The sequence below is a fragment of the Hyaena hyaena genome, unplaced genomic scaffold (genome assembly GCF_003009895.1).
Source record: "Hyaena hyaena isolate Hyena2069 unplaced genomic scaffold, ASM300989v1 scaffold_317, whole genome shotgun sequence".
Taxonomy (NCBI): Eukaryota; Metazoa; Chordata; class Mammalia; order Carnivora; family Hyaenidae; genus Hyaena; species Hyaena hyaena.
The window spans coordinates 1,589,135-1,601,376 of NW_024080950.1; the positions used below are offsets into that span (position 1 = coordinate 1,589,135).

The 12,242-nt window shown below is 34.8% G+C and overlaps 1 protein-coding gene across 3 annotated transcripts in view; it reads left to right on the plus strand.

The window, feature by feature from the left end:
• Nucleotides 1–12,242, plus strand: part of UBR3 (ubiquitin protein ligase E3 component n-recognin 3) — a 234,960-nt gene that overhangs the window by 69,124 nt on the left and 153,594 nt on the right. For all 3 annotated transcript variants that reach the window (XM_039248804.1, XM_039248806.1, XM_039248805.1), the window contains exons 7-8: nucleotides 6,030–6,160; nucleotides 7,711–7,939. In XM_039248804.1, the coding sequence (XP_039104735.1) occupies nucleotides 6,030–6,160; nucleotides 7,711–7,939 (360 nt within the window). The remainder of the gene's footprint in view (nucleotides 1–6,029; nucleotides 6,161–7,710; nucleotides 7,940–12,242) is intronic.

Here is a 12,242-nt window from a genome sequence, read left to right on the forward strand (position 1 = left end):
TTTTGAAGAGAGAATTGTATTTTTAGATTTGTCTAATGATGGAGAAAGTGTTGTTAAGGAGTGATTGTGGGGGACCTCAAAAGCAAATGAAACCCTTACTATTGGAATTTTGTTTCTTGTTTTTTTTTTCATAAGATTGCATAATTATATTTGAGCCATAAAAACAAATCTTTTCATTGATTCTTTGATTTGGATCCATTGTTTCTGGTTAGGTTGATTTACGTCTTTTTATAACCTGGGGTATGCAGTTTCTAGAGTGAAAAAGGATGAGCATAGGAGCGATGGTGAGAGAGAGAGGTGGGGGGGAGGGAGAGAATGAAAATAAATACCACTTATTAAGGGTTCATAAGGGTGCCTGCGTATCTTAGTCGTTAAATAGCTGGCTCTTGATTTCTGCTCAGGTCATGATCTCAGGGTTTGTGGGTTTGAGCCCTGCATCTCTGTCCTGACAGCAAGGAGCCTGCTCAGAATTCTCTTTCCCTCTCTCTGCCCCTTCCCCGCTAATGCATGCCCTCTCTCTCTCTTTTGCGAAATAAATAAGTAACATAAAAAAAAAAAAAGGGTTCAGTAAAGTCTCAATACGTGTTTGCTCAAAGGAGGAAGTAGATAGGTCTGTAGTGATAGAATAGATTAATAATAATACTGATAGTGAATAATATTTATTGAACTTTTTGTATATGCTAGACAGCACCAAGCACTTCACATGTTTCATTTAATTCTTAAAGTTACCATATGAAGCAGTTATTATTATTATTATTACTACTCCTATTTTATGAATGAGGAAATGGAGGCATATTAGAGATTACAGCCAATGAGAAGTAGATCCTTAATTCAAATCCCGGAGCCTAACCGCATAATCACTATGTTTTCTTGACCCTTACTAAAAGCTTTTCTAGAGTACTTATTATGAGTTTGATGGCCTGTGCTCTGAATTTTTGCCATGGATTTCCAAATAATTAAGATGGTCTGTATGCTGCTGGAAAGTCTCCAGAGGTTAAATTACTATTTTGATGAAAATAATGTGTTACATTATTATTTTGACGTATCTTGTAGAATATTTAGAACTGCTTGGAAAGGTGGAGGAAACAGGCAGTTTCAGTTGAGGCTCATTTTGTAAGTCTGTTCTGAGGTACTCATGCTACTGCATTTAACTTGAGGCTTCTAGTGGTGGGGACCCTTCAAGGTCCTTCTAGCCAGACTAAGATGACATGAGACAGATTGACAGGAGAAAATCAGACTTAAGAGCTTATATATGGGGAATCCACAGAGACATGGAAATTCCAAAAACAGGCAAAATAAAGCATATAGGCCATTCTGATGTAAGAAGAAGGAAAGTAGGGGTCTGGGACTTCAAAGAGAAGACATGCAATTCACCGTAAGGTGAAAAAGAGTAGACATTTGATAGATACATGTTTGCCAAGCCACTCAGAATCAATGGGACATAGAAGACTTTGATCAAACAAGTCTTGTTAGGTTCCTCCTTGTCTAACCATACTTAGTTTATATTATAATGTAATTATCTTTGGTGATGGCTCTTTTCTTGGAGCAGATCCTCTATCTAAATTCTTTCTAGGTGGTTGAGGGGGTGTGTAAAGAGCTTTTCCTGAATCTGCTGGCTTTTGATTGCTTTTTGTTTGTTTCAGTATAGTTGACACAGTGTTATGTTAGTTTCAGGTGTACAACTTAGTGATTTGGCAAGTTTGTACCTTATGCTGTGTTCAGCACAAGTGTGGCTACCATCTGTCCCATTATTTTATTATTACAATATCATTGACTGTGTTTCATATGGTCTGCTTTTTATTCTTGTGACTTACTCATTGCATAACTGAAGGCCTCTATCTATAGATCTGTCCTTTCTTCTTTATCCATTTTGCCTCTCTCCCCCACTCTTTTCTGGCAACAATCACTTTGTTCTGTGTATTTGTAGGTCTGATTTTGTTTCTTGTTTATTTTTCCCCCCACTTATGAGTCGAATCATAAGGTATTTGTCTTTCTCAGTCTGACTTATTTCAATTAGCATTATACCCTATAGGTCTATCCTATTGTCTCAAATGGCATAATCTTATCATTTTTATGATTGCCTAATAATCCATCGTGTGGACATATCACATTTTCCTTGTCCATTCTTCTATTGATGGACACTTAGGTTACTTCCCTATCTTGGCTATTGTAAATAATGCTGCAGTAAACATAGGGTGCATATATCTTTTAGATGTCAGAAGGAAATTAGAGACTCGTATGGCTACCCGGCCCTTTGACTTGCCAGAGTTGTCTGGGTGTTTACCTGAGTTCTAGAGATAACACTTGAAGCAGATTGTTAAGCACATACTTGAGCTTAAGTTTTAGAGATGCCCAGAAAAAAAAGACCTGGTATGGTGTAAGAGGTCATTGTTTTCCTCCAATTTGATCAGACTTTGGCTGAGAATACTTTTTATGGAGACTTAAAGTTGGAGCTTATTTTATACCTTATTTTTTTAGTATTTGAGATTGGATTGATTGTCTTCTCTTCCTTCCTCTACTGGTGTGAAGTAGTACAGAGATTTAAGACTTACATAAGTTATCATTTTTCCCCTAATTATGTGCATAGAAGAAATGGCTGTTTGAATTAGTAGAACCTGTTTTCAAAAAGTGATTGTTGCTTTTGAAGATATTGGTAGTCCAGGGAGTGGTATAGTTTTTGTAAAAATTTGGTTTGGTGGTTAGAAAGTGAACTGAAAATAAAATATGTAATGATAGGCAAGAGGTTGAGGCACTGTGTTACACACGCTCACTGTCTTTTCTCAAAACCTAAATTTTAAGGGTGAGGAAACTGAAGCTTAGAAGGCTTCCACTAACATGGCTAAGATTATTGAGCTCCTGAGTTACAGAGCCTGGACACTGCTGTCTAATTAAAACCTTTACCTTACTTATGAACTTTCCACCACATACTGATTGTTAAAAAATCTCTTTTTACAACTTGGCTTCAGGTAGTTTTGGCGTTGTAAAAGTCATGACAATTTAATCCAGATTTTAAAGTAAATATGTAGTCATACATAACTATCAGAAGCATTTCTAACCACATTTCCATAACATAACACACAGCATATCACATGTGTTTTATTTTTTTGCTAAGTATTTTAAAAATTTCTCTTAATGTTTGTTTTTGTGGGGGGGGGAGGGGAGAGAGTAAGGGGGAGACACAGAATTCCAAGCAGGCTCCAGGCTCTGAGCTGTCACTCAGAGCCCAACGTGAGCTCAAACCCACGAACCACAAGATCATGACCTGAGCCAAAGTCTGATGCTCAACTGACTGAGCCATCCGGGCACCCCACAAATGTTTTAAATATCTGGGGGAAACTGACATCATCTGTTTTAGGAATGACTGCAATGAAGATATTGTAGGGTTTTTCTTTGCTTTTTGTCTGAAGATGAAAAAATTGAATTGTACACAACTGCAGCTACTTTCATTTTAGTAAAAGTCATAGCTTTTCTGGTTCATTTGGCTTGTTTTATTTATTTAAAACAAAGATAATGCATCTTTCTTTTTAAATACTTGACATATAATAATTAGGGTAGCTTCAGGCTTTCATTTGTCAAATGCAAACTTGCAGAGTCCTGTGAATTCTAAGATTAATATTACAATTCTCTTTTTAGCTTTGTAAATATTTTTAGAAACACTTAGCCTTGAAGGTTTTTAAATTTTTTGGTAGTCTGTAAAATTTTCAGTCGTGTTAGTGCTAAATGAACTGTGCAAATTAAATTAGCGTCAGCAATATGCTCTGAGTTATATTCTAATTTTAAATTCTAATCCTCATATTCCTGTCACCTGATTCACTTGGACCCTAATTTTATTGCTTTTTGGCTATGAATATGTCATGTGTGCCTTTGAATATATTTTACCTCAGTTTTTTCAAGACTGGTTTATTTCTATTTTTAAATCATTGTCATATCCTGGGAATGATCTAGTTCAGGAAGAAGAGATTTCTGTTTTACAACAGGTAGAAAATTCTTAGATTTAGAAAATAAAGAATCAAGTAGTTTCCACTCAGGGGATGTATAGTATAATTGTATTTATATTTTTATCCCTATTACATACTGCTTATACTAAAGGCACAGTGAAAGGGAGTCAGGGGATTGGGACATAACTTTTGCCTTTCTGTAGTTAAAATTGTAGTGTCTTCAGAATAATGAAATTATTATTCTGAAAATAATGGGTTATTATTAATAAAAATATTGGGTTAAAGTTAAGTCTATTAAGTATTGATTCAAGCCTGTTAAACTGAGAATATTTTATAGAAGAATCAAGAGAGTGATGACATGTTTGTTGATGGTATGCTTACTGAGCATACCGTTACATTTTTAGACCTATGAGCTGAGGAGATGTGGTGTGACCACATTATTCAATAATAGGAGTACTGTGACACTGAGGTAAGGTTAGTTGAAAAATGGTTCAAGATTACCCTGTGAGACAGCTTGAACTATAATGTAGTTAGGACTATTCCTGCGTATTTTGGTGCACATGATATTATTTTTTAAAACCTCTCATCTAACCCTAGTCCCTGCATAAGCATCATCACTGAACCAATCCAGTCAGTTGATAACTTGCTATATCCTCTTAAATGTTCTTATGTAGACCTGATGATCCAGAGCAATAGCCCAAGGTTTTTGTGTCCAGCAAAAATCAGTAGTCAGAATTTTCTTGTTGTTTTTAGGGAAAGAAATTAGAGAAACTGAGAGAAAGAAATAGCCAAGGTATTAAAATATTCAGTTCATTATATACCCGTTGAGACCTTTCTGTTGACTAAGTGTAGCAAGGAAGCAGAGATTAGCAGGAGACAAAGTAGCCCTCAAGGAGTGAGTAGCATTTCACCTTAGAAATTTGCTGTCTAGTAGATAATTTTATCCTTCTTTGAATACTTTTATTTAAAAGGGGCACCAGGGGTGCCTGGGAAGCTCAGTTGGTTAAGCGCCTGACTCTTGATTTCAGCTCAGGTCATGATCTTGTGATTGGTGAGATTGAACCCTGTGTGGAGCTCCATGCTCATGGCGTGGAACCTGCTTGGGGTTCCCTCTCTGCCCTGCTCACTTGCTCTCTGTCTCTCTTAAAATAAATAAATAAACGCTTAAAATAAAACAAAAGGGGCATCCATTTTCTTCCTTCCTTCCTTCCTCTTTTCTTTTTTCTTCTTTTCTTCTTTTTTTTTTTTTTGATGTTTGTTTATTTTTGAGGAGGGGGGCAGAGAGAGGGAGAGAGAATACCAAGCAGGCTCCACATTGTTAGTGTAGAGCTGGATGTGGGGCTCGATTCATGAACTGTGAGATCATAACCTGAGCTGAAATCAAGAGTTGACTGCTTAACTGATTGAGCCACCCAGGCACCCCAAGGAGCATCCATTTTCTGTTTCCTCTCTTCATGAAGAGGGTATCTTAAGTGCAGTGCAAGTAAGCATGTATAATACTCTTTATACTTTTTCTGGTACATTCTTTCCAGAAAAAAAGTAAGTGCTTCCATATACTAAATAAGCAATACATTAGTAATTATTTCCTGCAGCAAAGTTAGTATTTCATTTATGAAGAACATTTTTGAAGAAATAAATTACTGAATTCTATACAAATTTCCCCCTTTTCTCTAAAAATTAAAAAATAAAAAGACGTAATAACTTTGGGATTTATGGCTTTAATATTTTGTTTTTGACTTAAAATTGTTATTACTGTTGAGATTAAGTACCATCACTATTGTTCTCATAAGATAATTATTTTGCATCTTAAAAATTTTAGATAAACAGCTTATGTTTAAAGAGAAGTAATTATTTTTCTAGTAACTGCTTTTTATTAAAATATAATGATTAAGTGTTTTGTAATTTTATGCTATGGAGATTATAGAAACCTGAATTGATGATGTCGGTATTATCATCGGATTACTGAACGGGTATCCTTAATTTTTATATAGTTCAGATGTTTGAGGTTGATGGGTTATTAATTATAGTAAGGTTTAAATGAGATGGGCAACTTACATCATTAAGTGATAAGTGTTCTTTTTTTTAATGCAGATCAATCTATAATGGATGTTTTGAAACATAAAAGTTTTCTAGAAGAACTATTGTTTTGGACTATAAAGTATGAATTCCCTCAGAAGATGGTAACTTTCTTACTCAACATGCTTCCGGATCAAGAGTATAAGGTATCTACATTTTTTTTCCTTCCTTTCTGAACTTTGCTCTCCTATTTTTGCATTTTTATTATGAAAAATTTTTTAATGTGTTTCTCAGCTGTGGCTTATTTTATTGTAGCTTTGAGGACTGATATAACACTAATAAAGAGCATTAGCTTCTTTTGTTGTCAAACAAGGTTTGCACAAAAAGTATAGGATCATTAACTCTAAGGCAAAGCAACTTTACAGAGCAGAATTCCTAAGGGTAGTCTTTCTGCATGGAACCTGGGGGACAAAGACATAATTGCGCAAGTAAATGAGTAGTTACAAATTGTAGTAAGTTCTCTAAAGGAGACGTACAAGGTGCCATGAGAATGTTTAAGGGGACAACTGAATTTGGATTGTGGGGTTAGAGGGGCACTTGGCTGGCTCAATCGGTAGAGCATGTTACTCTTGATCTTGGTGTCATGAGTTCAAGCCCCATGTTGGGTGTAGAGATTACTTAAAAATTGTATTGTGGGGTTAGGTTTGGGAAAATCATGGGCTGGTAATTGCTAGCCGTACTATTAAAGACAGAACAGGTATTGACCTATATACACATGTAGGTAGTGAGGGCTCTAGTCCCAGAAGGTATGGACCCTTACCTGTGACTACCATGTATTTATGGCAAAGTGACACAACTTGATGCATGAAAAGAAAATAAATTATGCTGTAGTAGTAGTAGTAGTAGTAGTAGTAGTTGTTTTGTTTGGGTTTTTTTGTTGTTCTTTGTTTTTTTTGCTGTAGCTCTTCTTATGGTTTAGATAATAAAGCCTGTTTAGGAATTAAACTTTAATGAATAATTCCATTGTTTTTTGTCATTAAAGCCAGTTAAGAAAACAAGGAGAAATGTACATGTTACACAGAAATTTTTTTTTTATGTTTTAATGTTTTAAATAATTTTTTTAAGTTTACTTATTTTTTTGAGAGAGAGAGAATCCCAAGCAGGATGCAGGGCTCAAACTCATGAACCGTGAGATCATGATCTGAGCTGAAACCAAGAGTTGGACGCTTAACTGACTGAGCCAGCCAGGTGCCCCAGAAAGAGTATTTATTTAGTCAGGTAGTGGTCAACTTTCCAACCAAATAGGGGAATGCATTTCTTTTGGAGTAATCACATTGACTCCCTTGTTTTTTAGTTATATTACATCCTCTGATATGGTTTTTAGCTGAGACTTTAGATTTTGTTGTTAAAGAAGAGAACAGTGACACCTATTTTGATATCGGCTAATTGGTATTATTTGTAAGCAAAGTGAAAATTTGTAGTTTTAAATCATGGTATTTATAAATGCTCTAAAACTTTAATGAATTAAAATGCTTATTAAGTTTTTTTAACCATCCAAGTATTTTGCTAATCACCCCTCCCCCCTCCAAAAAAGAATGTGACTACCATCATGATTGAAATTCCTTTTAAACTTACCTTGGGCATCATCACAAGCTAATAATAGCTTTAAAATGCTAATATAATGTATTGGAAAATGTGTTGTTAAACTCTCAGTTAAACTAATGTGTTTTTTTCCCCTATTTAAAAAACTTTACAGGTTGCTTTTACAAAAACTTTTGTTCAGCATTATGCTTTCATTATGAAAACATTGAAGAAGAGTCATGAATCAGATACAATGTCTAACAGAATTGTGCATATTAGTGTTCAGTTGTTCAGCAATGAAGAGCTAGCCAGGCAGGTGACAGAAGAGTGTCAGCTGCTGGATATTATGGTCACTGTGCTGTTATACATGATGGAAAGTTGCCTTATTAAAAGTGAGCTACAAGGTAAACTCACAATTATTTCATTAGTTTTATTATTGGTATACTTTGTGTAACTAGTCTTAAAAACCTCCTTATATGCTTAAAATAAATGTAAAAGTATTATAAAATTATACATCTTTGTTAAAGAATTTTTTGAAAAATTTCAGCAAAATTTAAAGACAAACATTAAAATTACTTCTAGTTTAGTTATTCACAAACAACTGTTGTTAACGTATGGGGATATTTCTTTTCTGTCTTTTTGTGTGATAGGAGTGTATTTACAGATACAAAAATACTTTAAAAATATGGTACGATACTTTAAATATACACTACCATAGTGTACATGTTGGGAACGTGTATTTTAGTGACTGCAGGTATTAATATCATATGGTTTTATCATAACTTAACCATTTATTTATTACACGTGTTCCTCTTTTTTTATTATAAATTTGTTAACTGTCAGCCTCAGACATTTTTATATACCTATAGTTTTATTATTTAAAAATTGAAATAAATCTTGCCTTTTTTGTTTTCTCATAGTGAGGTCTTTAGTTTTTTTCTTTGGTACCCACTATATGATTGATATTCCTCAAACTGCCATATTTCTAGGGCCTCCTCCCATTCTCATTTTGCTATGGTCTTTCATCTTAACTTTGCCTCCTTGTAATAATTTATATTATTTGAGAATTTGCTATGTACAAGGCACTGTGTTAATACCATTCATATGTTGTCTCAGTTAAGCTTCTGAGCACTTCTCTGAGATTGGTATTATTATTACCCCCAATGAGTTAAATTGAGGCTTAGAGAGGTTAAGTCATTTGCCATAGATAAGCCAGCTAGTAAATGACAGAGCCAAGGAACTCATATCTCCAGATGTCAGAATCTGCCCTTAGCCATGAAACAAGGCAGGTCAACATCGATAGTACTGTGTCTTCACTTGTTGGCATGTGGAGCTAAACTTTGACAACAGACAGTACCTTAGATTAAATCTTAGGACCTTTCTATTTGCTTTGGAGGAGAGATCTTGTAGTTGAAACTGCCTTGTTCACTGTTAACTCCTTTTGCGTATCAGCTCCTGTTTTCTGTCTATTGTGATAGTCTCTCTATTTTCTCCTGTGATACAATAGCCTGAAAATTGATATATGTTCAGTGCAGGGTGTGGTGCCTTATATATGCTTATAATAGTTAGCTAATATGATAGCTACCATCTTTTGAGCGCTCACTATATGCTGTGCTGTTTGTATTATGTCATTTAATCATTAGTACTTCTAAGAAGTATATTTTGTTTTTTCCATTTTATAGGTGAGGGAACTGTGGGCTTAGGGAGTTAAAGTCAATCATCTATGGTTTTACAGCTCTAAGTAGTAAGGCTGGGTGTTTTAAACCCATTCTTTTGCCCCCTATGTGATTCTTTCTTCCATTGTGGGTATAGTGGGAGCATAATACATTATTTACATTAAGCAATATACTTCTTTACTTTTTTTAAAGGAAAACTTAACAGCTGCTTTGGATTTTAGTTTTACTGTCTTCATGTAAGATGACCCCTTCTTTCTGAGATTTAGTTACATACATTACATGTATTGTTTGCTCTGTTTTGAAATAGTATCTATCATCATTCAGTTCTATCAGTGATATTCTTATATATAGAATTATATATTTAGAGATAGATTTTTCACAAAAAGTATTTTTAATTTATAGACTAGAAAACTTTCAAAATTTAGAAGTATCTGCTCTTTTGAAAAGACTAAGTGGTTTAGCTGTGTGTGTGTGTGTGTGTGTGTGTGTGTAACATATAAATTATATATGTATATAGTTTGCACTTAATCTTCAAGGAAGAATGTTTGAGAAGATGTGTTTGAATCTGTCTCATATTTTGCCTGCAGCCAGATTTCCTGAAAGACTGTTTGTTTCCTTGCTTTTCAGTCACTGAGTTACCGACCTCGGTCTAGTGTTCACTTCCATCATTCTGTTGATCTCTCCAAAATTGTCCATGACTCCAGTGGTCACATGTCCTACTTTTCCCAGAACAGTTTCAAGTAATGCCTATTGTTCTGACATAGTTATTCATATAATCCCTTTTACTCTCAAAAGTGTCCCTGTTTATACAATAAATTAAATGGTCACCTTTTCCATGACCTACATGATGGGGAAACCCGTGGCCTTCCTTTTGACCTTATATTTCCTGATTTTCAGTAATATTTTATACTGTTGATTATCTATTCTTTCTGTGGCCCAGAACTCTTCGGGTTGTCCTGTCAACATTGGTGTTTTTTGACACTTCATCTTGGTATCTTTGCTCTTCTCACTTTACTCATATTTTCTGAATCATATTGCAAAGTCTTATTTTGCTTTCTGTATATACTTCCCTTCTAATGCAGTTAATCTGTCCTGGAAATTCAACACAAATTTAACTTTCTAGAAGCTAAATAGCTATCTGTAGCATTGCTAAGATCTTTAAATACAAATGTATTTTTTCTAGCAGTAAATTACATTATGTCTAAGCCAAGGCCTAAAATTATCTTTAGCTCCCATGGTGTTTTATTCCAAAGTAGCATAACATTTCATGATACATACTTAATGGTCTTCTAAAAGCACCATAAAGTTTCCAGTTTTTACATTGAGTATTAGAATGGGGTTTAAATATTTTGAACTACCTATAACTAGCTACAGATATTACAACAGGATCCTTGTACTTTGTTTTTACTTTTTAATCTACCTGGCTTTTTCATAAATTTTCATTAGACATTATTTGAAAATTTTGTATATACTGTTAGTAAATAGACTCTCATACAATGAGAATTCACATGACCACAGCAATAGCCAAAGATTAAAAGGAAAAAGCCTCTAGTAGAATGCTACCTTACACTTTTACTCTGTTAGATTCATTCCTACACCATACTACTTTGTAATTCCAAACATAATTCATAATTATTGATGTCCCTGAAATTTTACAATTTGTCTTATGAAACAATCTGTGCAAAATAGGAACTGAAAACCACATGTTGTATAACTATGGGAGTGTCTGTAGTTGGTAACAATCCCAGATTGACCTGTCCTGCACATCAAACTGTACATAAAGTTAGATTCTTTGGATGTCTATAGGTACCTCAAACCTACAATGTCCATACTACCAAGACCTCCTTCTTATCTCTCTATCAAGTCTGCTTCTTTTCTATTAGTGTGTGTGAATATGTGTATGTGAGTACACAAGTGTATGTTTTGGTACCCCTGTCCAGCCACTTACACAGTTGCCCATCCTAAAAACCTAGGAGTCATTTTTGACTTCTCAGTCCTTGTGGATACAATGAACATCACCAAACCTGTCATTTTAATCTTCTAAACATCTTAAAATAGCCACTTTTCTTCATCTTTACATCTTCATGCCACCACCATAGTTCAAGCCATTGCCATCTCTAGGCCTCATACTAGTAGTCATCACCACCTTCCTTGAGTTACTTTCCACACTGCACATCTGATCATGTTCCCATCTCTCAACCCTACCCCCAGTGGCTTGCTATGCTTTTCATGTGAACTCTAAATTCCTGAAGCTGATTTATAAGGCTCTCTGATGTCATTTGTGCCACCAGTCTTCTGCATTCTTTTGTCCCAGTGTTTTCATCCTTTTTTATATTGCTTCCTCTACCTAGAACACCATTTTCTCTCCCGTCCCTAGTTTATTTGGCTTATCCTAATTCCTCCTTCATTCTGTAGATCTTAATTTAAACATCATTTCCTTAGGCGAGTCTTTTCTAGCTGTATTTGTTCTTATGACTTCTTGTACTTTTCCTATTATAGCCCATGGTGGTGGCAGTAGTAGTCAGTCAGAGAGGGCTTTCTAATCTCAGGTGTGGATGATTTGTAAGAGCCCTCTTACCCCACTCTTTCATTCAGTTGTAGCTTCTCTCATCCTATTGAGAGACACTAAAAGAGAGTATACTTAACTTTGTGGATCCTGTTCTTATATATTATTAAAGTTAAGAGTTGAGTAAAATAATTTCATGGACTGAAACCTAAATTTAATGCATGGAAATGAAGAAGTGCTATAGAAGCCTCTTCACTGATGAGTTTGACAAGTAGATGGTTAGTTGAAAAACTTGATTAAAGTGAGGAATCATTAAAACAGGTTACATGCATGCATTAAACAGTGCATTTTTAACTTAAAGCACAGAGATGCCTGTTCAGTCTCCAATCTGTTGATTCTGGGCAAAGCATTTTTAAGTTACAGTTTCCTTGACTGGAGTTCTCCCTCATCTTTCTTACATGTACCACTTCTGCAAAGCATCATCTGTGATTTCCAGTTTCATTTTCTTTAGAGTTAGAACATAAA